The 27,221-nt window shown below is 39.5% G+C and overlaps 1 protein-coding gene across 1 annotated transcript; it reads left to right on the forward strand.

Annotated features, from left to right (window-relative positions):
- The first annotated feature begins 64 nt into the window (after positions 1-64).
- On the forward strand, positions 65-27,221 carry LOC133456790 (insulin-like growth factor 1 receptor). The gene is made up of 3 exons (XM_061735384.1): positions 65-287; positions 23,675-24,238; positions 27,196-27,221. The coding sequence occupies exons 1-3, from the start codon at positions 101-103 to the stop codon at positions 27,219-27,221; spliced, it is 777 nt and encodes a 258-aa protein (XP_061591368.1). The 5' UTR covers positions 65-100.

A 27,221-nucleotide genomic window follows, 5' to 3' on the forward strand; every position in this document is an offset into this window, starting at 1 on the left:
ACTAGCACGGCTGTCAGGGAATAATAATAATAAAATAGAGAAAGGAGCAGCCTGGCTGGAGATTAAAGCCGCCACCACCACGTCTAACCCGTTTGTTCACATGGTTTCCGGGGGGTTTACTCGCTTTACTCGCACAGGAATGAGGTCTGGAGAGGTTTCTGGGGGCTTTACTCGCACAGGAATGAGGTCTGGACTGGGAAGGAGGCGCTTGACCTTGTTTTGGGGTCTGATGCTGGTTCTGATGCTGCTGGCGCTGTCGTGCTGCCCCAGGCCCGCACACGCAGAGAGTGAGTACCGACACACACACACACACACACACACACACACACACACACACACACACACACACATGATACAAACACAGACATATATACACACACACACCAGGGAAACACCGACACAAACCTCTGGCCCGCACACGCAGAGAGTGAGTACAGATACACACACACACATGATACAAACACAGACATATACACACACCAGGGAAACACCGACACAAACCTCTGGCCCGCAAACGCAGAGAGTGAGTACCCACACATACACACACCGATACAGACATATACATACACCAGGGAAACACCGACACAAACACAGAGACACATACACCAATACATACACACCGATACCAAACACACCACAAACACACACACACACACACAGACATATACACAAACCTCCGCCCGCCGCTGCAGAGAGTGAATACCGACCAGACACACACATATATATATACACACACACACACACACACACACACAAACACCGACACACACAGATACATACACATACAGTACACAAACACACACACACAGACATATACACACACCAGGGAAACACCGACACAAACACACACACCGACACAAACCTCCGGCCCGCCGCTGCAGAGAGTGAGTACAGACACACACATACATATACACCGACACAAACACACACACCAAACACAGACACAGACATATACAGTACACCGATACCAGACACAAACACCGATACATACACAGACACCGACATATACACACACACACACCAGGGAAACACCGGCCAAACACAGACACCGACACAAACACCAAACACTGACACGAAAGCTTGAGTTATGGTTCTGCGTCAAAACAACGCCTTGCCTGCGGCGTGTGTTACGCGTCGACGCAGACCACACGGCGTCAGTGACGGCGTCAGTGACGCCGTCACTGACCTGCACCTACTGAAAATTGTAACTACGCGTCGAGGTGACGCAGACCAACAGAGACGAGAGGGCTGTGATTGGTTCTCTTGGTAGCAACGTATTTCCGGTTTCCGGTTTGAAGCAGTCGTGAACTTTCAGCCTCTTTTCTTCGTGTATGTGTGATTTCTTTTTTTTTTTTTTTTTTTTTGCACAATAGTTGTCCTTATCTCTTTGATTCACTGTGACCGGAAAAAGTCGGATAAACCATTCAGGAAAAGATCGGTAACTAGCGGTCACGGGGGGAACTGCACCGCGCAGAAATGGAGTGACGGAGAAGTCTGAAGGTTCATGACGGCGTCACGGTGACGGTGTAGGCCCCTGGTTTGACCCAGAACCTTAATTCAGCTTAAACACCGACCAAACACCAAACACTGACACAAACACAAACATATACAGACACCAACACCGACACAAAGAAAGGAAAGAAAGAAAGAAAGAAAGAGAAAGAAAGAAAAAAAATAAATGAGGCAGAAAGAAAGAAAGAAATGAGCCAGAAAGAAAGAAAGAAAGAAAGAAATGAGGCAGAAGGAAAGAAAGAAACACCGACAGAAAGAAAGAAAGAAACACCGAAAGAAAGAAAGAAAGAAACACCGAAAGAAAGAAAGAAATACAAACACCGACACAAAGAAAGAAAGAAGGAAATGAGGCAGAAAGAAAGAAAAAAAGAAATGAGGCAGAAAGAAAGAAAGAAACACCGACACAAAGAAAGAAAGAAAGAAAGAAAGAAATGAGGCAGAAAGAAAGAAAAAAAGAAGTGAGAAAGAAAGAAAGAAAGAAAGAAACAAAGAAACAAAGAAACAAACACAAACACCGACGAAAAGAAAGAAAGAAATGAGGCAGAAAGAAAGAAAGAAAGAAAAAAGAAATGAGGCAAAAAGAAATGAGGCAGAAAGAAAGAAGAAACACAAACACTGAAAGAAAGAAAGAAAGAAAAACACAAACACGGACACAAACACCGGTAGTCCGTGGGTCAGAGCCCAAAATTTCACGTGTCAGCACCATCAAGGTGACCAAACTTACTTATGATTTTAGAAAATACCCATGTCTGTAGATGATATTCTGGTCTGAAAACCTTCCTGAGTGGCAGCTGGGTCAGAGTTATCAGCTCATGAAGTTCAGAAAATTACATTTTAGATGCTGCTGCATATCCTGGTTTAGACTCATGTACAGGAAATCTGTCAATGTTTCACTATATTGTCTTTAAATGGGACCTTTGAAGTAGAGCTGGGGATCGATTCAAATGTCAAGAATCGAGTTGTTGCATGAATTATATGACTGTAGTTCTGCAAAATATGAATACTAGTATTATATTGAGATTCAACAGCAAGTAATGGCAGCTAATGATGCTAATTTGCTTAATCTTTTGCCACATTCCTTTTTTATTTGTTCCATTTTCGGTCTATTTTGGTTTTTAATTTTTGAGCATTTGGTTTTTAGCATTTTTTGCAAATGTAACCCCAAGACAGTTTATAAAGTAATGAAATATAGACAATTTATGCAATTATAACCTAACACTTTAATGTTTTCATAGCTTTAAACATATTTAAAGGCAAAAACATGGCACCAGTTATTCTCATGTCCAACAAAACATTCCTTTTTTGGGGATAAACAAAAATATAACCAAAAGTTGTAATGTAGTGATGAAAAAAAAAAAACATAAATAAATAAAAGAAAATAACAACCCCCCCAAAAAAAACAAAACAAAAAAAAAGATCTTTAGACATATTAATTGATTTTTAGGAATTAAAATGAGAATCGATTTTTTCAACACAGGCCTACTTTGAAGCATTAATTTATTCAAGCTAAGATGTGATACATTTCCTGAATCCTTATGGTCCTGTGAGTATTCCAGTTTTTGTATTTTGAGTCTCTGTTGTTCCTAGATGACACAGGGCTAAAAGATAGTATTTCATTTAGGTGAAAATTATGTAAAAATGTGCATTGTTTATAGTTTAAAGAGCTGCAGTGACCTCTATGTTGGTCAGAAAGATTCACATCTTAGCTTGAATGAATGCTTAAAATGTCTCCTTTAAAATGATACCAAAGACAATATAGTGAAACATTGACAGATTTCCTGAACTTGAGTCTAAACCAGGATATGCAGCAGCATCTAAAATGTAATTTTCTGAACTTCATGAGTAAGCCTGTGTTGAAAAAAATCGATTTTCTGATTCTAAATCGATTCTCATATTAATTCCTAAAAATCGATTTGTAAAGATCGATTTGTTTTTCTTTTTTTTTTTCCATCATTAAATTTTTGCCTGGTGAACTTTAATCCCAGTAGTTTTGAAAACTCGCTTAAATATCTAAATGTTATATTAGTTCAATGAAGTTCATATTATCTATATTTACTAGAGCTTGTTTGGTTTCTCTGTTATCGGACACGGTTTGTCATGAAATACCTGAAAAATGCCGGTGCTTCATGTCCAGCTGTGTCTGGTGACAGAATAAATCAGACAAGATAAAATAATCTGTTTACTGCTTGAGCTGTTGCAATTTCTTTATTTTTTTGCACTTTAAATGGATATTGAAATGCCTATTTGAGTTATTTATTTCTTAGTTATTTCAATAGTTATTTTACAGTTATATAATCCAGGCAACACTAACCCAAATCAATATCGAATCGAATCAAATGGTGATAATCGATTCTGAATCTTAAGAATCGGAATCAAATCGATTCTTGACATTTGAATTGATACCCAGCTCTACTCATGAGCTGATAACTCTGATCCAGCTGCCACTCAGGAAGGTTTTCATACCAAAATATCATCTATAATCATGGATCTTTTCAAAAATTATAAGCAAGTTTTGTCACCTTGAGTGGTGCTGACTGATATCTGGTCTGGACTCCCGGGGGAAACTTGCTCCTGCAGCCGCACCGCCGTCCCGGGGACACAAAACCAACACCAAAACACTCCCACATCTGTTATCCACCGCGTGCATGAAGTCGACACTGCAGCCCGATGGAGACGACAGAGATGATGCACGAGAAAATTGTGTCATGTGCAGAAAATATATGACTTAAACCTCATCTCAGGAAACTAATGTTATGTTTTTTTGCCTGTGATATCAAGCAAACCCCAATCACGAGTCAGATTAATAGCGTTTTTTAAATGCATTGCTCTGACTCATGCCACAGAGAAAGTCTGCCAGGCTATATATACACGGCATATTGTCAACTCTGAGTCACAACGTGGTGAATCACAAGCGGCAAAAAGTTGGAAGATATTTGGGATCTCAAAAGAAGACCCACCTCCCCAAACGCAGATAAGAATTAAACAGTTTAAATGTGTGTTCAAAGGGGATTTTGTGATGAATCGGTGGGAAACTGTTTGTACCGAGACTTGAAACAAATCCACATTTGTATAACTTGTTTTATTGGATAAGCACAAAGAGAGATTTACCAAATGTAGCGCACGCCTTGTATTTAATCAGGTTTCTTAATTTGTCAGATTTAGACATCTTTTTTTGAGTGGGTGTTTTTTTTCGTTTGAAATAATCGACCTTCATATTTAAAGGAAACAAACGTAGTCAAATGTCACGTTAGGTAGTTGTTTTCAACTATGGATGAGTTTATAATGTGCAATCTGTGTTTTTAGCTTGTATAAGTGTTTCTTTTTTATTTTGAAACTTTGGGGACTTTTAAAAGTGGCAATTGACACCACAAAGAACATATCTATCTATCTATCTATCTATCTATCTATCTATCTATCTATCTATCTATCTATCTATCTATCTATCTATCTATCTATCTATCTATCTATCTATCTATCTATCTATCTATCTATCTATCTATCTATCTATCTATCTATCTATCTATCTATCTATCTATCTATATATATATAATGTGTGTGTGTGCTAGGAATGGGTGATATTTTACGATAAACCGTCAAAAAAATTCCCCACGGTAAGAATTTGTATCTCACGATAAAAATGATAAATTCATGTTGATGATGTTTTTGTGTAAAACTGATTTATGATTCTGTGTTAAATCCACGCACAACGTACGTGAAGGAAGGAAGGAAGGAAGGAAGGAAGGAAGGAAGGAAGGAAGGAAGGAAGGAAGGAAGGAAGGAAGGAAGGAAGGAAGGAAGGAAGGAAGGAAGGAAGGAAGGAAGGAAGGAAGGAAGGAAGGAAGGAAGGAAGGAAGGAAGGAAGGAAGGAAGGAAGGAAGGAAGGAAGGAAGGAAGGAAGGAAGGAAGGAAGGAAGGAAGGAAGGAAGGAAGGAAGGAAGGAAGGAAGGAAGGAAGGAAGGAAGGAAAAGGGAGAAAGAAGGGAGAAAACAAGGCAGCATCATTAGCTGCAATACTTGCTGTTGAATCTCAATATAATACTAGTAGTAATATGTTGCAGAACTACAGTCATATAATTCATGCAACAGCTCAAAAAACTGTTTTAATAACACTAACCCAAATCAATATCGGAATCAAATCGGATCGTGATAATCAATTCTGAATCTTAAGAATCGGAATCGATTCTTGACATCTGAATTGATCCCCAGCCCTACTCCTAATCGTTAAAATTAAAAATCTGAAACAAAAGTCCTTGATTTGCAGCCACTAAGTTAAAATACCACGGCAGGTGCAGCAGCTTATTAACTCCCCCTCCCCGTCCGTCCACACAGATTTTAAACAGCTGAGCACACAAGCCTATCTCTGCAGCTTTGATGAGCCACCACATCACATATTTACTCTTGATAACCTTTTCTGAACTGGCTGTAACACCCAGAATGTCCACAGACGATCACAGGAAATCTACTGGAAGCTCTAAGAAAATAAATGGGAAGCAATGTGCCTTTCTGAGCCGGGGCTTCATGCACTGCCACCAGACTGCAGATAAAAACTGTTTACTGCTCATTTCCCTGAAGGAAGGAAGGAAGGAAGGAAGGGAGGAAGGGAGGAAGGGAGGAAGGGAAAAAAGAATGAAGGAAGGAAGGAAGGAAAGGGGAGAAGGAAGGAGAGAGCAGGAAGAAAGAAGGAAGGAAGGGAAAAAAGAAGGAAGGAAGGAAGGAAGGAAGGAAGGAAGGAAGAAAGGAAGGAAGAATTCCCATTGATGACGTTTAGTAGTATTTAGTATCTTTTAGAGCAGTGTTTTGGCTCCAAAGACTGAATGTGGAGATAGATTTATAGTTAAAAAGATGGAGTTGAATTGGTATTTTTTTATCGTCATTTTTATCGTTATTGGGATAAATGCCAGAAATGATCGTGATACATTTTTTAGTCCATACCGCCCATCCCTAGTCTGAGGGGGCAAATGTATTCAGGAATATTTTTCCACATGGAGGGGAAGGTGAGCAGAAATGCCGTCCGTGGCTTTGCCAGGAGATCATTCTTGACGGAGAGAACGTGTTTGGTTGATTGTAAAAGCGGATTGTGCTGGACCTGGTTAACCCACTCCTGCAGAAGCCCTTTAGCCCCGGCCGGTGCATAAACCAGCAGGAATGCTCACAGTTCAGCCACACAAAGAATATTTAGACAGCTCCGTGGACGCTGAAGTTGGAGTAAATGTAGGAGTGCGATGGAAGAATCTCTGCTCCTGCTGGGTTTGTCCTGCGACCACTGGGGCTGAACAGTAAACCCCATAACACACACTTCACAAACTCCTCACTCTTCCAATCAACAGGACTGGGTCTGTCTGCTGGTGAATGTTCTATTTTAAAACCCAGACCCTGGTTCAACCCGTAAACCCCCCCTCCCCAACAAGGCACCATGAATGGGATGAATCAGGAAGCCGAGTTTAAGCTTCAGCTGGAAACATTTCAAGGTGGCAACACATGAAACAAAACCTGGATTAAAGAAAGAACCTTTAAATTAAGCAAATTTCAAGACTCGCATGAAGACAAAAGCTGTGAGCTGCAATGTCACTTCACTCAGTGTACAGTTACCCACACGCACACATCTATCTATCTATATATATACATACACACATATATATTAGGGCTGGGCGGTACGGACTAAAACATGTATCACGATAATTTCTGGCATTTATCCCGATAATGATAAAAATGAGGATAAAAAAAAAATACCAATTCAACTCCTTCTTCCCTTCCTTCCTTCTTCCCTTCCTCTTTTCTCCCTTCCTTCCTCCTTGGGACCAATCAGCTCCCAGAATGCTGATAGAACTGAAACAGAAACATCGTGGGTCAGAATTACCAAACAGATCCAGGAGGAAACAGAGACGGATGAAATCAGTTTTATTTTTTTCCACATTCCGTTTTTATTTGTTCCATTTTCGGTTTATTTTGCTTTTTAATTTTTAGAGCATTTGGTTTTTATCATTTTTTGCAAATGTAACCCCAAGACAGTATATAAAGTAATGAAATATAGACAATTTATGCAATTATAACCTAACACTTTAATGTTTTCATACCTTTAAACATATTTAAAGGCAAAAACATGGCACAAGTTATTCTCGTGTCCAACAAAACATTCCTTTTTTGGGGATAAACAAAAAAAAAACAAAAGTTGTAATGTAATGATGAAAAAAAAAACATAAATAAAAAAAAAAAAATTAAAAACAAAATTTGATCTTTAGACATATGAATCGATTTTAAGGAATTAATATGAGAATTGATTTAGAATTGGGAAATTGATTTTTTCAACACAGGCCTAATGACCGTGCCGGTGCTTTGCAGAGGCCGTACAGGGTGAAGCGTCGAGGCTTTGATGATGTAACATCACCCGGCACTGTGCCTCTTTCCTTTTTTTTCTTTTTTTTCTTTTTTTACAGGCCGGTGAGTTGGGAATGTATTAACAGGTATGCAGCGTTCTGGAGCTGCTGACAGTGTGCGCTGACAAGTAGATTATAGAGAAAGACATAACCACCATACCGGCACTCTCCCTATCTTAAATCACACCCAAGGCCTTTTCCTGCAGCGACTGAAAGTAGCAGCGGTTCTCACTCAGAAACCTGCTGCTTCTATCCTCACAACCACAATTAAACTATAAATGCAAATAACCCACAGCAACAGATTCAATCTTAATGGATATATCTTTTTATTGAACATTTTCAAAGTTTAGAATAAAAAAAACACACTCAAATAAAAGTAGCATGTTTAATATGTTGAAAACTGAAGACGTATCTGTTTAGGACGGCATTTGGCTCTTAATAGTCACATTTAAGGTAATTTTGACCAATTTCTGGATTTTATTGGGGCTTTTACTAGTTATTTTTAATCTTTGTGTGTTTAATTATTACTTTTTTTGTTTTAGTATCTATTTGTTGTAAGTGTGGCTCCGTCTAAGCTATAGTCCCGGAGCATGTAGCTGACGCGTCACCGTCTGTGTTCTTCTTTCAAAAGTTTACTGGAAAGCCTGTCTTTCAATTTCAAAAAAAACAAACTGTGCAATAATACAACAAAATATTATTCTCTAGCAAGCACGGTCAAAACTAGTGTGCTCTCTCAAATCAATATTACAAAATCTAAATTATTAATCCCTTTGTTCATATGTAAGAATGGCTCTAACATTTGTTATTAAACTTGTGTGAAGCACTTTGGTCAACCTTGGTTTAGGAATGGGTGATATTTTACCGTTCACCATAAACCGTCAAAAAAATCCCCCACGGTAAGAATTTGTATCTCACGGTAAAAATGATAAATTCCCGTTGATGATGTTTTTGTGTAAAACTGATTTATGATTCTGTGTTAAATCCACGCACAACGTACGTGAAAGATAGAAATGAGCCAGAAAGAAAGAAAGAAAGAAAGAAAGAAAGAAAGAAAGAAAGAAAGAAAGAAAGAAAGAAAGAAAGAAAGAAAGAAAGAAAGAAAGAAATGAGCCTGAAAGAAAGAAAGAAAGAAAGAAAGAAAGAAAGAAAGAAATGAGCCTGAAAGAAAGAAAGAAAGAAATGAGCCTGAAAGAAAGAAAGAAAGAAAGAAAGAAAGAAAGAAAGAAAGAAAGAAATGAGCCTGAAAGAAAGAAAGAAAGAAAAATTCTGGTTGAATTGGTATTTTTTTTATCGTCATTTTTATCGTTATCGGGATAAATGCCAGAAATGATCGTGATACATTTTTTATTCCATATTTTATTCCATACCGCCCATCCCTAGTAAGAATGGCTCTAACATTTGTTATTAAACTTCTGTGAAGCACTTTGGTTGTTAAATGTGCTATAGAAGGATTGATTGCTTGCTATGTGGTTGGAAGTCGTCGGTAGGTCGATGTCAACCCTCCACTTTCTCAGGTAGTTTCTTGTTGCTGTTTCTGGGAGACTGTTTTAGTTTCTGTTCGTGATCTTGTCAGAGCCATTGATCGCTTTAGGGAGCCGTATTGCCGTCCTCGTCATGTAATTATCACCTGCCTGCAGTTTGCACCACGGTGGCGTCGTGCAGAGACTTCAGCACCTTCCAGAGCAGCAGTTCAATAGAGCCTTCATCCTACAGGAACTCTGGGTAATCCGGGCAGGAACTTGTGCAGAGCCGTCTATACAGGACTGTCTCAGAAAATTAGAATATTGTGATTTTCTGTAATGCAATTACTAAAAAAAATGTCATACATTCTGGATTCATTACAAATCAACTGAAATATTGCAAGTCTTTTATTATTTTTTTTCTTTTATCCCAACTTTTTTTATTGGGTTTTGCAGATGTATACAATTATATCAAAACATTTAGCAAATTAAGCACACATTTTTCTTTTAGCAAAAAACAACAGAAAAATAGAGTGGTCACTTACGTATTGCAGCAAACCCGAACAACCTGTATAAAACTAGAACCACAATAAAAAAGCAAAACAACAAATAAATAAACTAAGACATAAATGGACAATTGCAATTGCAAAATAAAAAAATAATATATATATCAAATTGTAATGAGAATTATTAATTAAATAAAAAAAAACAAACGACACAAAAAAAAGAAGTCTTATTATTTTAATATTGCTGATCATGGCTTACAGCTTAAGAAAACTCAAATATCCTATCTCAAAAAATTTGAATATTCTGGGAATCTTAATCTTAAACTGTAAGCCATAATCAGCAATATTAAAATGTATGACATTTTTTTTTTTTTTTTAATTGCATTACAGAAAATAAAGAACTTTATCACAATATTCTAATTTTCTGAGACAGTCTTGTACATATTTGCACGAGGCAACAGAAAACTGTTCATTTAAAGCCCATTCTTGCAACTGGAAACGTTTAAGAATAGGCCTGGGCGGAGGGCTCACAATGCATGATGGGATGGGTTAAACAAAAGAAGTCACGTTGCTCCATGTACAGCTAGACGAGGCAAGGCCCTTAAGTGTCTTTTTTAGTTTGTAAACAAACATTTAAGCATTTGTTAATAGGGGAACTTACTTTATTTGCAGTGCCACTCACTGGTCACATTATTGACAGCAGCGGGAAAATCATCTGGACTGTTGTAAGCTGATTATGGTTGACGCGTCAGTCGCTTGTGAGTTGTGACATCAGCACACCAACATTTGCACCAGTTCTCCAACCACTACAGTCCTCGTCCTGCAGCAGCTGCTGCTATTCAACACAATACGCCGTCAATCACAGGAAAGTACATGATTCAAACACAACAATAATTCTGGAGGCTACAATGCAGTTTACAGTTTATACTAGATACTGGACTTATAGTCATTATTAGTAAGTGAGTCTGCATTTTGACAAAATTGTTCCAGCCACAGATTTAGCAGAGACAGACCTGGAGGAGGAAGATTTCAGTTAGTCTAGGGCAGGGGTTGGCAACCCAGAATGTTGAAAGAGCCGTATTGGACCAAAAACACAAAAAACAAATATGTCTGGAGCCGCAAAAAATGTAAAGTCTTGTATCAGAATTAGAATGAAGGCAACACATGCTGCATGTTTCTATATTAGTTAGAACTGGGTCCTTGGCTGCAAATGTAGCTGCTAATGTCTTTCCTCATGACTCTTTTTGTTACGCAAATCTATGGAAGAGTGTTAGGGTTAGGCAGGAGAAAAATGAAATAATATTTTAAAGGAGGAAGATTTTTTTTCATTATGCACTTAGAGAAAAAAGTCGAAATGTCGAGATAAAAGTCGAAATGTCGAGATTAATGTTGAAGTACAATCTCAAGAAAAAAGTTGAAATGTTGAGAAAAAAGTAAAACGTTGAGGAAATAGTCAAAATTTCATGAAAAAAGGTGAAATGTCGAGGAAAAAAGTTGAAATGTCGAGAAAAAAGTTGAAATGTCGAGATTAAAAGGGAACGGAAAAGGGAAGAAAAAAAGGAAAAAAAGAAAAAAAATAAGAAAAAAGAGGAAAAAAAGGTCAAACATTTGAAAGAAAGAAAGAAAGAAAGAAAGAAAGAAAGAAAGAAAGAAAGAAAGAAAGAAAGAAAGATGTGTAACAAACATGGCGGATTTGAGTCATTCCAGTTTTGCAGTACAGGTGTAACTCATTTAATTGGTTTTTATTAATTCAATGTAATTGGTGTAGTTTAGTATTTAGTATGTTTTAGAGCAGTGTTTTGGCTCCAAAGACTGAATGTGGTGATAGATTTATAGTTACAAAGGTGGAGTTGAATTGGTATTTTTTTTATTGTCATTTTTATCATTATCAGGATAAATGCCAGAAATTATCGTGATAAATTTTTTAGTCCATACCGCCCATCCCTAATACACACATACAATATATGCACTGTATTTTATGTTCTATATCCATGTTTAAATTATTTGTTGTTTAGCCCTATTCACTTCCCCATAATTAAGGACTATCTGGTGGTGAATTGCAGGCGTTGTGGCGTACAGGGATTAGTGGCCAGGTCTGTTAGACGCGTCAGCACGTTCTGATGTTTCTCTGTTAATGTTTGTGGTAATTGTAACTTCTTGATGTTGTTAAAGATGGACCTGCTCTCCGTCCTTCCCTCCAGCTCTTCCCGGTTTTCTAATGTACTCGCGCTGAACCTAATGAAGTGCAAAATTAGAAAGGATGACAACCAGCTGAATCGATTCTCACGTGCACCAAACTTAAGTTTTCCTGTACACGCGCTCAACTAGATATTATTTGGACTTAAAACCAAATGGCTAGCGATGTGAATTCTGATCAGAGCTGGTTTGTTTTTATACGGAGCCTCTTTAGATAACTTTCTTTTTTAATGTTAGTGCTACGATAAATCTGTGATGGAGCAAAGAAAAGCCTGAGAGGTTTAAAACAACAAAACATTGAGCTGTAGTACAAAGAGATTGGGATTTACTTGCACATTCTTTTCCGGTTAGTTGCTTTAGAAAACACACAGGCGCACTTTTGTTGACAGTTTGAATGCATCAATAATTCAACTTTTAACATTCTGATTCAAAAGACTAAAGCACAATGTGATTGAAAGAAGAGACACTAGATAAACTTTGGTATCACCTTTATTTGTAAAGCACATTTCAAACACAAAGACGACTCAAAGAACTTAACAAATACAGTGACATAAAATAACATAAGAATGCAAATAAAATCACAAAAAATACATCTGTAACTGATCTAACAAATGGCATTTACAGAAGTACTGGAGTGAAACATTCACAGTTATCAGATCTCACAACATCAGGGCTCTTCCTGATAACGTTATTCAGTGATTGGGGTAGTAAAATTAGTAAAATTAAAGCCCTTTTTGTAATTTTAGGCCCAATCCCAATTCCCCTTCACTCACCCTTCTTTTCTTCACTCGCCCTTCTTTTCTCCACTCGCCCTTCTTTTCTTCCCTACCCCCTAAAAAAGAAGGGGGAGATTTTAGGGCACTTGAAATCTAAGGCACTTGGCCCAGGTGCCTGTCCCATTTCTCCTACTCCCCCTCGTTTTCATCCCTACCCTGATCAGGAAGCTGAGAGCCAAAAGCAGAGCGTACGGTGTGCGTCGCCGCGTACACCAACGCAGAACCTCCGCCGTAGGCTCTGCGTTGGTGTAACGTGGAACCATAAATCCCTTTATTCTGGCGCGATCTTCGGCAACTTTATCTGAAAGTGTGTAAATTACCCAGATAACAGCTGGATTACTTTGTGGTTTCTGAAAACTATTATATCAGAAACATCCAAAACAAAAGAGTCACAGGATTATTTCTCTCTATTTCTCACAAAAAAATGCTTGCTCCCTCGGTCACAATCTGAGACGAGTCTGCCTGTTTGCCTTCGGTCGGCGAGTCAAATCGACGCAGAGCCTACGGCGTAGCTTACGTAGCCTACGGCGTAGCTTACGTAGCCTACGGCGTAGCTTACGTAGCCTACGGCGTAGCTTACGTAGCCTACAGCGTAACCTAACAGCCTTTACTCCGGCGCGATTCTTCGCGAACAACGGACAAAAAAGGGATTATGTACATTCACTGAGTGAATATTATGAAAGTAAAATATACATTTGTCGCTAGAAATGTAATCAAAACGCATTTTTATGCAGAAACTAACTCAAAATATTGATTTATTCACTAAGAAATGTCCGCCATGTTTTTTTTTTTTGGATTCAGTCCACAAATGACGACGAAAAGCATTCTGGGAAATTTTCATAGCTCCTCGCTCGCGAAATCAGCATTTGAAATCCCTCGATTTGAAGGGGCTATTCTCAGCCCCTCGCCCCCTCGTTATACCCCCTCCCCCTAGATGAAAAGAGGAATTGGGAACCACTACCTTCACGGGAACGCGCAAAAGTTAGGGGTAGTGAAGAAAACAACGGCGAGGGGGTCAATTGGGACGCAGCCTTAGGCCCCGTTTCCATATAGCCGGGTATTTACAAAAATGGGTATTTCCCCCTCTACGTTTTGAAAAATTACATCGTTTACACGAGATCGTTTTCAAAATCTCTTCGTTTACACGGATCCGCATAAATACTGTTAACGTCATGCCAGCCAATCAGAATCCTGGAAAAAACATCAACAAATGACACGTGTAACTTCCAGTTAAGGCTGATTTATGGTCCCGCGTTACACCAACGCAGAGCTACGGCGTAGGGGACGCGGCGACGCACACCGTACGGCGCGCATCGCCGCGTACCCTACGCCGTAGGCTCTGCGTTGATATAATGCAGGACCATAATTCAGGCTTTACTTCCAAGACGGAACGAGAGTCTTTGGTTTGGAGTGAGAGAGAAGTGGAGTTACTTTTAAGTGTGATGTTAGAATATAAAACAGGTAAAATACAAGAAAATATTGACGGTTACAAACTAATTGTAACCACAGGTGTCACTCATGACGCTGGTGACGTTTCTGTCTCATAATGTGACGTTCTGAAGAATAAATCTCTGTTTCTCTCCGTTTACAAGCAAACGTGAAAACTGAGTTTTTGAAAATCTCCACTTTGGCCGGAGTTTTCAGAAATTATGGTTTTTGGAGACTTTGAGCTTCGTTTTCGTGTAAACGAACGGCCAAAACGCGTGAAAACACCAGCGTTTTTGCTGCGTGTAAACGGGGCCTAAGTCTGTGTTCTGCTTTTAGGGCAGTCCTTGATAAAGAGTAACATTTATTTACATGCTTAAACCTCTTAATTATAATATACCATCACTTAAAAAACAATAGCATTTTTCTATTGTGAATTCCTCCTGTTTTTCTCCTCCGCTCACGTTCCTACGGGTAAACTTTACGGGCCGGTATAAGTGCTAGCGTGGGACCTGTTAGCTGCTAGGTGTGAGTTTTCCGTGACTCATTGCCCTCCAGCTTTTGAAGTCTAAATCTTCCTCACAGTGATGTGTGATAATGGCTTCCATGTTACTGTGGATACGGCGGCGGCTCCGGGCCGGGTATTGTTTAGAGCACATCGCCCTGGTGGGAGGAAGAGTAGGAAAGGTAAACAGTCCATCTATCATCAGCAATCATTGCTGTCTTTCCTCACTAAACTTTTCCACATGCAGGTTTCCATTATTCCCAGGCCACACATCGAACCGGCCGCTGCTTTTGTTTTTAATTTGCTGTGCATCACGTCACGTACGGCGGGGTTAACAGAGCGTCTTTGTCTCAACAAACCCTACTCTATATTCAATGACAATCTTCTCCAGAGGCTGAGAATAAAATGACTCTGTGAGTGATTATAGTCTTCACCGAACATAAAAGCAAATAAAAACACGTTTTTGCAATTTGTTCACATCAAAGAGCAGACGACGGCTTTGTTGACTGGCCTTTGATCCGACGCCAAGACGCTTCACTCCTGCTGCAGGCCAATTCACCAGATCCTAGTCTGTGCAGAGACCAATACAGGTGGAGAGTCTGAGGTCCCGTTTACACGGAGCAAAAACTGAGGCGTTTTCGCCGTTCGTTTACACGAAAACGGAGATCAGTGGAGATTTTCAAAAACTCTGTTTTCACGTTTGCGTCTAAACAGAGGAAAACTGACATTTAAGGCTGAATTAAGCTTCTGCGTCACACCAATGCAGAGCACACGCCGCAGCCGTGACGCCGTATTGAACCCTTCGGACTTCTCCGTCTCTTCATTTGGTCGCGGTGCAGTACCCCCCGCGACCGCTAGTTAGCGATCTTTTTCTGAATGGTTTATCCGACTTTTTCCCGTCACAGTAAATCAAAGAGATAAGGACAACTATTGTGCAAAAAACCAAAACAAAAAAAGTCACATATAAACGAAAAAAGAGCCCTGAAAGTTCACGACTGCTTCAAACCGGTAACCGGAAATGCTTCGCTTCCAAGTGAACCAATCACAGCGCTCTCTGACCCCGTCCACACGTAGCCGGGTATCTGCTAAACCGGAGATATTTTCCTACGTTTGGACCTGTCATCCACATGAAAACGCAAATAAACGAATGTTTAAAAAAACTCCGGGCAAAGTGAAGATTTTTGAAAACTCCGTTTATGTAGATGCATGTAGACACACACAACCGGAGTTTTGCGTTTTCGAACGTCACATTATGCTCCAAAACAACAACAAATCTGCTCTGACGTGCGCCTTTTGTTCACTACAGAACTACAGATGATCCAGCATCTGTTCTCCAAGCTATTAAATAAATGGTCTCTGCTCTTGACCACCGTTTGCTGCGTTACACCGACGCAGAGCCTACGCCGTAGGGTACGCGGCGACGCGCACCCTACGGCGCACCCTACGGCGTACCCTACGGCGTACCCTACGGCGTAGGCTACGGCGTAGGGTACGGCGTAGGCTACGGCGTAGGGCTGCGTTGATAACGCGGCAGCTCCGTGGCGGGACACGGGGGGGAGAAGGAGACGCGCCTGCCGGGGAAGCGGAGCCGCGGAGGTGCAGCTTCCCCGGGAGCCGCAGATGATCTACAGGTTTGAATGCTTATGAATGTGGTCGAAAAGGCAGATCTTCGGTTACGTGTGGAAGGGGTTTTTTTTTTAAAACGATGTAATGTGGATGCAAATTTTTTTATAAACGGAGGGGGGAAATATTCGGTTTTAAAAATACCCGGCTACGTGTGGACGGGGTCTCTGTCTGCGTGTGGTCTGCGTCGCTCGACGCGTAGTTACAATTTTCGGGAGGTGACGTCAGCGACGGCGAAGGTGATGGCGTGTGGTCTGCGTCGATCCAAACCACACGCCGTAGGCACGGCGTCATTTTGACGCAGAACCATATTTCAGCCTTTAGGCTTCAGAACGTCACATTATGAGACAGAAACGTCACCAGCGTCATGAGTGACACCTGTGGTTACAATTAGTTTGTAACCGTCAATATTTTCTTGTATTTTACCTGTTTTATATTCTAAAGTCACACTTAAAAGTAACTCCACTTCTCTGTCACTCCAAACGAAAGACTCTCGTTCCGTCTTGGAAGTAAAGTCTGAATTATGGTCCCGCGTTAAATCAACGCAGATCCTACGGCGTAGGGTACGCGGCGATGCGCGCCGTACGGTGTGCGTCGCCGCGTACCCTACGCCGTAGCTCTGCGTTGGTGTAACGCGGAACCATAAATCAGCCTTAACTGGAAGTTACACGTGTCATTTGTTGAGGTTTTTTCCAGGATTCTGATTGGCTGGCATGACGTTAACAGCGTATTTATGCGGATTCGTGTAAACGAAGAGATTTTGAAAACGATCTCGTGTAAACGATGGAATTTTTCAAAGCGTAGAGGGGGAAATATCCGTTTTTGTAAATACCTGGTTATGTGGAAACGGGGCCTGAGTGTGTGTGTGTGTGTGGGTTGGAGGGGAGAAGCATAGACATATAAACGTAGACGCCCCATCGAGCACTGAGCCGTACGTCAACGCCGCTGCCATATTGGATGTTCAAGACTGCGCTGTAAACTAATACAAGTAAATGGACTTATTTTCATAAAGCGCCTTTCTACAAAGAAATTTACGTTTTACGTCTCATTTATTCATTCACACACGCACTAATATACTTGGGAAACAGTTAGGCACCAAATATAATATATTTAATTTTCTCAGATGGCAAAAATAAGAACTTTATTGATCCCACATAGGAGTAATTCATGTTGTATCAGCTATAGAGAACAAGGTAGTGCCGAAAAACAATATATATCCCCCTCATAAAAATAAGAAAAATAGAGAAACATATTTTCTCATCATCAAAACATATTTTAATTTAACATTTAACATTTTTCAGACATTAAAATAACTGAAAAGAATCTTTAAAAAGGTTCAAATATGTTATTTTGTTACTTGAAAAATGTAAAATATGTTTATGTAAAATATGCAGATATGCAGAAACTTTCGATGGCGTGGACGTCTCTGTGCACGTCATTGGTGACCCTGCATTTCCTCTTAGGAAGAGGCTCATGAAGGGATTTACCCGCCGTGCTCTCTGAAGACGCAGCAGACCTTCGGTTTCTGTCTGAACTCTGCACGGACGGCGGCGCGGGGAAAGGCGTCGGCCACGTCCAAGGTCGTTGGGGGAGTTTGGCCTAGAAAAATGCTGTTTCAAAGAAACAACAGCTACTCCAGCACGAGTGATGGCCATATTGTAAAAATGTGTACAGTAAAGTTTACCTTGAGTTTAGTTTATTTGATTAAGCTTTTTTTTTTCTTAAAGTGGCATGTAAAGTTTGAAATAAACTAAACATTTGTACACCAAACATCTATAATGTTTCCTGCAACCGCATAACTTAAAAGTACGGTTATGAATTACTATCTAAATGTGCAGGTAAACTGATGTTTAAAAGGTAACATGGGTTAAGAAGGTTGACATGTTTTAAGTATTTGAATACTCGGCACATCCGTACAGTTGACTAATAAAAACCAGGTTTCCTACGACATAAATGGCGTAATTTACTTGGTGTAACTTCTTTTATGGTTTTAATTTGCTCTGGACCTGACGTGAACGGGTTTGCCTCAAACATAGTTGATTTAACCGCGTTGTTGCAGATTGGGGCCGTTACCTTATTTCTTCATCTTCTCAAAGACTCAGGCCCCGTTTCCACGTAGCAAAAACGGTGGTGTTTTCATGCGTTTTGGCCGTTCGTTTACACGAAAACGGAGCTCAAAGAACAGAAACGTCACCAGCGTCATGAGTGACACCTGTGGTTACAATTTGTTTGGCCAACGTCAATATTTTCTTGTATTTTACCTGTTTTATATTCTAAAGTCACACTTAAAAGTAACTCCACTTCTCTGTCACTCCAAACCAAAGACTCTCGTTCTGTCTTGGAAGTAACTGCAGTCCAGGCTGATTTATGGTTCCGCGTTACACCAACGCAGAGCTACGGCGTAGGGAACGCGGCGACGCCACCGTACGTACAGTAGGCTACGCCATCGATTTAACGCAGAACCATATTATTCAGGCTTCACACGTGTCATTTGTTGATGTTTTTTTCCAGGATTCTGATTGGCTAGCATGACTTTATCTTCTCGTTACACTGCCCCCTGCAGGTTTGGATGCTCATAGCACCTTAACAGATATTTATGCAGGTTCCTGGAAATGATGGGATTTGTTTAAATGTAGAGGGGGAAATATCAGTTTTTGAGAAATTTTGAGAAAAGTCGAAATTTTGGGAAAAAAGTCGAGAAAAAAGTCGAAATTTTGAGAGAAAAGTTGAGAAAAAAGTTAAAATTTTGAGAAAAAAGTCAAAATTTTGAGAAAAAAGTCGAGAAAAAAGTCAAAATTTTGAGAAAAAGTTGAAATGTCGAGAAAAAAGTCAAGAAAAAAGACGAAATGTTGAAGTAACTCCACTTCTCTGTCACTCCAAACCAAAGACTCTGGTTCATCTTGGAAGTAAACTGGAAGTTACTCGTGTCATTTGTTGTTTTTTTCCAGGATTCTGATTGGCTAGCATGACTTTATCTTCTCGTTACACTGCCCCCTGCAGGTTTGGATGCTCATAGCACCTTAACAGATATTTATGCGGGTTCATGTAAACGAGGATATTTTTCAAAACGTAGAGGGGGAAAAATTTCCGTTTTTGTAAATACCCGGCTATGTGTAAACGTGGCCTCAGACGTGCTCTTATTTCGGTATCTCCTCATTTCAGCATTGATTCAGACACATTTATCTGCACACATTTTCCTTCATTCCTCTGTTTTCTTCCATGTCTGTGACGGCGTTGCAGACGTAGGAACGTAGCAGGAAGTTCTCTTGACGTTGCATTTGTACCTTACATGTACAAGGCATTTCCTGCTTTTTTTTTTTTGGTCTAATCTAAGAGGTGGGGATAAAAATGGGTGATTTTAATTGTGTTTGTGAGGTTTAAATACACAACACAACTGGGAAAGGTTAGAAATGTTTAGTAAAGAAAAGCCAGCCTGGAAGGAGCTTTAGAAGTATCACAACGTCTTGTATCACATCATTCTTTTCAGACTTCATGTGCTTATGCACTTATTACTTTTACCTAAATACAAAACTATTGACGATTCCCCTAGTTCAGCGGTACTTTGTGACTAAACTGAAACATCAAACCATCTAAATATCTGGACACGATCAGTGAGAAATATGTTGTGTATTCCCAGCGAGGCTCATCAGAATCGAACCACAGCTTCTCTTTTTTCCGTCAGGTTGAGTGAAACGGTCGTGTTCTACGTAGGGGGTCAACAGTGAGTCCAGCTGGATATGCAGGGTCTTGTTTTGGTTTGGATTTTGAGATGTTGCTGCCCCGGTAAGCCGTGGCTGTGGTTACGAACTGGAGGCCGCCTGTGCGGCTTTGGCAGCGGCTTTGGCTCATTGCTGCCACGTTTGAGTCGGTCTTTGCTAAAAAAAAAACAAAAAAAAAACACTTCAAAGTAACGCAAAACATATTGCAAAGGAACTCAAATGTTAATGCAAAACGATTGCAAGAAAATGCAAAAAAAAGAAAAGTTTCCTCTCTATCTCTTAAGGAGTCTTTTATTTGACTACAAACTCAAAACCCAAATTTGGCGCTTTGTTGACTGAATATACAGGACTGTCTCAGAAAATTAGAATATTGTGATTTTCTGTAATGCAATTACAAAAACAAAAATACATTCTGGATTCATTACAAATCAACTGAAATATTGCAAGCCTTTTATTATTTTAATATTGCTGATCATGGTTTACAGCTTAAGAAAACTCAAATATCCTATCTCAAAAAATTTGAATGTTCTGGGAATCTTAATCTTAAGCTGTAAACCATGATCAGCAATATTAAAATAATAAAAGGCTTGCAATATTTCAGTTGATTTGTAATGAATCCAGAATGTATGACATTTTAGTTTTTTTTTAATTGTATTACAGAAAATAAAGAACTTTATCACAATATTCTAATTTTCTGAGACAGTCCTGTAGATTATTTGGTGAGTCTTCATTTGTATCTTCACCAATTGTCATCGTGCTGTATTTGTTTCTCATAATTGGGTTGTGCAAAGCTGCATCGGCATTTTCAAAAGAGGCTCAGAGAGAGAGGATGACCTGGGCCCTGTCCCAATACTCCCACCTACCCCTTGTTTTCATCACTACCCCTTAATGTTGTGCGTTCCCGTGAGGGTAGTGGTTCCCAATTCCTCTTCCGATCCTCAATAGTTTTCTAGGGACAGAAAAATTTCCCAGAATGCTTTTCGTCGTCATTTGCGGACTGAATCAAAAAAAAAAAAAACATGGCGGACATTTCTTATTTTTTAGTGAATAAAATCAATATTTTTAGTTAGTTTCTGCATAAAAATGTGTTTTGATTACATTTCTAGCGAGAAATATATATATTACTTTCATAATATTCACTCAGTGAATGTACATAATCACTAGTTTGCCCGTTTGCCGAAGATCACGCCAGCATAAAGGCTGATTTATGGGTCCGCGTTACACCAACACAGAGCCTACGCCGTAGGCTCTGTGTTGGTGTAACGCGGAACCGTAAACCAGCTCCGGAGCCGGCAGGCAGAAATCTCGAAATTTTCGGAGCAAATTTCTTAACAGGCGTAGCTACAACTGTTAGATTTCATCTATTAAACCAACATTTATCTTCCTAAATGATTTATTTCAGCCAGAGGTAATTCTCCACAGAGCTGCAGGTTTCTCCCCCGACACGGCGGCTCTTCTCATCTCCGAAAACATCGGATCAAATTTCTTAACAGGCGTTATTTGGATAAACTGAGCCCAGGTTGGGGATCTTAACGGTTACTTTTACGCCTGAAAAAATATTAAACCTTAATAAAGTGGCATATTAACAGCTACAGCTGAAATTAAAACAGCTTTTGGCTCTCAGCTTCCTGATTTTAGGGGGAGTATTGGGACAGAAACCTGGGAAGATTTCAAGTGCCCTAAAATCTGTCCCTTCTTTTTTAGGGCTAGTGAAAGAAAGTAGGGGGAGTGTTGGGATTGGGCCTTGGTGCGGATCACTTCTCCACATTAAACTGACTTCTCTAAATGCTTTTAAAGATGCGGTGGAAAGCGGTGCTTTTCTTCTACATCCCTGTGGTATGTGGAGCTCTGGAAATGATTCAAACTTTTGAAATAAGGTCTTGTGTCCTTTAAGGACCTCAGTGCCATACACACTCCCACTCGCTTTACGAAGAACAACCAAGTTGTCATAACTCTTTCAACATTTGCTCATAATTCATTTCAACCCTTTTTGTTTCTCAAGTTTGATCAACAGACAGAACACAGCTGTATTATTAATACTCTTTGATTCTTGAAAACTTTGTAATCCTTTCAATGTTTTGTCTGATGAAAACTTGGCAAAGCCTATACGGTTAAAAAAAACACACACACAAAAGATTTATACGGTGGACACAAGAGTAACAAAAGCCAGGCCATCAAAAGTTTATTGCGCTGTTAACCTATGCTCTCTTCAGTCTGGGCTGGAGTGTTTACTCGGTTTCATCACGTTAAGTTACCGCTGAACCGCTGAACACGCCGCGCCAACAACAGCACCGTCAAGTGCACTGTCCATATTTAAGAGACAAAGAAAAGAAATGTTTGGATAAGTTTGTTTTTAAAAGGGTCAGAATTTCAGGAGCAAAATAAATAGTTACATTTAACGGCGAAGAGTGGACCATTTAAATCATGAAATATCCAGATAATTCAAAAAAATGTTATTAGATTAGATTGTCCTTTATTTCTCCCTCAATGGGGAAATTGGCTTTGTGCAGCAGCAGAACACTCAAAACACACATGCAGGGAAAGGGTAAAAAAGTAAAAAATATATATTTTTACAAAATATAAACAATATATACATTGGAATGAAAAATAAAAAGTAGTGCAGTAGTAGAAAGAAAAACAATGCAAAAAAAGCAGGTAGGATGTGGTTTTGGGATTTTAAGTGTGCTTGACTTTTGATTTAATCGCAATTTCCAGAGTGGGTAGTAACGAGTTACATTTACTCCGTTACATTTACTTGAGTAAGTTTTGGGAAATGTTGTACTTTTAGGAGTAGTTTAGAATCACTATACTTTTTACTTTTATTTGAGTAGATTTGTGAAGAAGAAACTGTTCCTCTTACTCCGCTACATTAGGCTACGTTGAGCTGTTACTTTTCTTTTATCCCTTTTATCCGCGTACAATCAATCTCATGACATCACTGGGTGATTCTTTGGTAAAAATGTTAGTTTTTGCATGTTTTGTCACATTTACACAGACTCAAACACACACAGAGTTTCTATGAGTTCATGTTTGTTCTAGTTCTGCCTGGTTAAAAAAGAAAAGTACAAAGGCTTGAAATTTTGTACTACTTGTGCTTAATTTCTTTCTTTCTTCTGTTATTTTATCAATTTTATTATTTATTAAAGTACTTGAATTTACTTTAAGCTTATTTTAATTTAAACTACATTTTATTTTTTTTATCAATTTTAATTTATTTTATTATTTTATTGATTTAATTTCCCTGAAGATGATTATTTTGTACTTTTGTCTGTTTGAATGGTTGTGTTAAGAAAAATAAATCAGACGTTACTCAACAGTTACTCAGTACTTGAGTAGTTTTTTCAAGTACTTTTCTACTTTTACTCAAGTAATTATTTGGATGACTACTTTTTACTTGAGTCATATTATTCTGAAGTAAGAGTACTTTTACTTGAGTACAATCTTTGGCTACTCTACCAGCTCTGGCAATTTCCCACTGTGCCCCTGATGCATCAGGTATTAGGATGTAACAGGAAGATAAGTTATGTAGATCGTAACGTTAATGGATAATTACAACTCCTCTCTTTTCTTTTTCTGCAGTTTGTGGTCCCAGCATCGATATCGGCAACGACATCAATGAATTCCGGCGTCTGGAGAACTGCACGGTGGTGGAAGGCTACCTGCAGATCCTGCTCATCGGGGACAAAAACAACAACGCCAACCAAGAAAACTTCCGCTCCCTGAGCTTTCCCAAGCTGACCATGATCACCGACTACCTGCTGCTCTTCCGCGTGTCCGGCCTGGACAGCCTGAGCGCGCTCTTCCCCAACCTGGCCGTGATCCGCGGGAGGAACCTCTTCTACAACTACGCCCTGGTCATCTTCGAGATGACCAGCCTGAAGGACATCGGCCTGTACAACCTGAGGAACATCACGCGCGGCGCCATCCGCATCGAGAAGAACCCGGAGCTCTGCTACCTGGACTCCATCGACTGGTCGCTCATCATGGACGCCGAGTTCAACAACTACATCGCGGGGAACAAGCAGTCGAAGGAGTGCAGCGACGTCTGTCCGGGCATCATGGAGAACAACCCTCTGTGCAGGAAGACCATGTTCAACAACAACTACAACTACCGCTGCTGGAACTCCAACCACTGCCAGAAAGGTAAGCTGACCGATCCCGTCATCGGGGGATTTGAATTGTATAGAGCAGGGGTGTCAAACTCATTTTGCTTGGCCGGCCGGATTTGACCAATTTTTTTCTCGCTCGCTCAAAATAACAAAAACGGTGCAAACGTTTTTTTTTTCTAATTCTTTTTTCTTTTACTATTGTTATCTAATCCAATATCAGTTATGTTAATTTTAAAGGAAATATGCACTTTGTTTACACTCTAATTATGTAAAATATATTTCTTCAGGATCTTTTCTTGAAATTTCTCGTTTTTTTTCAAATTATATAAGATACTTTTAATATCATTTTACAAAGATAAACAGAAACAAGTAGGTTTTTTTTATATTTCGCTTTATTATAGGAAATTTAATTAAAGCAAAATCTTTCTTATTACATCTGAGAGATTTTTCCAGTACAATTTAAAAATAAATACACTTAAAATTGGTGCAGATATTTACGCCAAAAAAGTCAGCAATTCTTTTTTAACTGTTTTACTTTGTCACTATCCTCGTATTCAAAACTGAAATTCTCCGAATAAATATCTTCTATCATCTTTTTTAGCAGTGATATTTTTCCTGCGAAAATAAATAATAGTAGTCAGTTAATAAAAATAAACGACCGTCTACAAAGAAATAAAATCGGCAAATGCATTCTAGAAAACTAAAAAAATGTCAAAAACTGCTCTATTTGTGGAATAACGATGGATTTGTAGAAGAAATATATTATCGGATATGCAGCGATTCATGGCAATTATTTATGCCTTCCTTTTTAGTAAATTAACATTTCGGTTTTTTGCGTTGGAAACTTCTCGCGGGCCGCGCGTTTGACACCCCTGTGTTTATGCAAATGTTGGGGACAATGGTCGGATATGCATCCACGGCTTTCTGTGTCGTTTTAACATCTCGACTGTGAGGAAGGAGGAAAAGCTTCGGGGAGGTTGTTATGCAAGATTTACTCGTCCGCATGTCTTCGCTTCAATGTCTCATTCATCCAAGTCGGAGCTAAACAAAGGTGTGGGTTGAGACTGCAATTTTAGCCTTAATCTGTGTCTTTGTAGTCACAGGGTTTATGAGAGACTTTCTATTATCGGCATCGGTTTTGCTGGTTTTCAAAAGTGGCTTTTCAAGTAATGGTCTGTTGGAATGCTTTATTGTGTCGGAAACGCAGCAATAACTGGCATATTAAGGGCGTTATAGTTCAGCACAGTTGTTCTCACCTTCATAATCAAACCAAATTAAATGACTTTACTTCAACTGCTCCAGTACAATGGGCAGGAATGCTGCCTTTTGTGTTTACGTCTGCAGCATTTCAGACGGCTTGTTTTGCTGGTGCCTTACAAAATGATGTGTTTTGGCTGACTGTGTGTGTGTGTCTCTGGCTGAATTGTTTCCCTGGTGACTGGCGCCTTGCTGCAGACTCAGCATGTTGATGTTTTTAGACTTGTGACATGGAACTATCGCAGGACTGTTCAGGGACGGCGTGCGTGTCTGTGCACACACAGCCAGACGTATGGAGCGCAGCCAGGCGTTGCATTTATTCACATGTGTGAACAGGTGGAGCACCTAATGCAAATGTGTGAAAGGCAAACCTGCACCTGGGCGGCTCCAGGTGGTTGGAGAGACGAGAGCGTAGGCATGTTGGGAAATAAGACCAGAGGTGGGAGGAATATCAGGGAAATGGGCAGAGTATCAGATAGGGCTGGGGATCCATTCAAATGTCAAGAATCGATTCCGATTCTTAAGATTCAGAATCGATTATCAAGATTTGATTTGATCCGATTCCGATATTGATTTGGGTTAGTGTTATTAAAACTGTTTTTTGAGCTCACGGTAAAAACGATAAATTCCCGTTGATGAAGTTTTTGTGTAAATCTGATTTATGGTTCTGTGTAAATACATGCACGAAGGAAGGAAGGAAGGAAGGAAGGAAGGAAGGAAGGAAGGAAGGAAGGAAGGAAGGAAGGAAGGAAGGAAGGAAGGAAGGAAGGAAGGAAGGAAGGAAGGAAGGAAGGAAGGAAGGAAGGAAGGAAGGAAGGAAGGAAGGAAGGAAGGAAGGAAGGAAGGAAGGAAGGAAGGAAGGAAGGAAGGAAGGAAGGAAGGAAGGAAGGAAGGAAGGAAGGAAGGAAGGAAGGAAGGAAGGAAGGAAGGAAGGAAGGAAGGAAGGAAGGAAGGAAGGAAGGAAGGAAGGAAGGAAGGAAGGAAGGAAGGAAGGAAGGAAGGAAGGAAGGAAGGAAGGAAGGAAGGAAGGAAGGAAGGAAGGAAGGAAGGAAGGAAGGAAGGAAGGAAGGAAGGAAGGAAGGAAGGAAGGAAGGAAGGAAGGAAGGAAGGAAGGAAGGAAGGAAGGAAGGAAGGAAGGAAGGAAGGAAGGAAGGAAGGAAGGAAGGAAGGAAGGAAGGAAGGAAGGAAGGAAGGAAGGAAGGAAGGAAAAGATTTTTTTTTGCAAATGTAACCCCAAGACAGTATATAAAGTAATAAAATATAGACAATTAATGCAATTATAACCTAACATTTTAATGTTTTCATACCTTTAAACATATTTAAAGGTAAAAACATGGCACCAGTTATTCTGGTGTCCAACAAAACATTCTTTTTTGGGGATAAACAAAGAAATAACCAAAAGTTGTAATGTAATGATGAAAAAAAATACATAAATAAATTTAAAAAAAATAAAAATCGATCTTTAGACATATGAATCGATTTTTAGGAATTAATATGAGAATCGATTTAGAATTGGGAAATCGATTTTTTCAACACAGGCCTATAGCTGAGCATGATTAATGATATTTAACAGACAATTGCCTCTCGGATTTGGATTGTCTTGGACTGTTTTTAAAGTATGCTAAGATCTGTTTTCAAGGGCTTTTTTTTGGGAATTGGGAAATCGATTTTTTCAACACAGGCCTAGTATCAGATAGATGGAAGAAACTTCTGCTGTTTCTCTTCTGCATGCAGGAGGTTTTGCAGACCTTAACATGTGA

The sequence above is a fragment of the Cololabis saira genome, chromosome 2, assembly GCF_033807715.1.
Source record: "Cololabis saira isolate AMF1-May2022 chromosome 2, fColSai1.1, whole genome shotgun sequence".
NCBI lineage: Eukaryota > Metazoa > Chordata > Actinopteri > Beloniformes > Belonidae > Cololabis > Cololabis saira.

What these genes read in the sequence shown, in the direction of transcription:
- LOC133456790 (XM_061735384.1), top strand. Translation starts at nt 101, where the DNA reads ATGGTTTCCGGGGGGTTTACTCGCTTTACTCGCACAGGAATGAGGTCT. An exon ending in CAGGCCCGCACACGCAGAGA is followed by an intron (nt 288 to 23,674) that starts GTGAGTACCGAC and finishes CTTTTTCTGCAG; the next exon opens with TTTGTGGTCCCAGCATCGAT. An exon ending in CTCCAACCACTGCCAGAAAG is followed by an intron (nt 24,239 to 27,195) that starts GTAAGCTGACCG and finishes TTCTGCATGCAG; the next exon opens with GAGGTTTTGCAGACCTTAAC.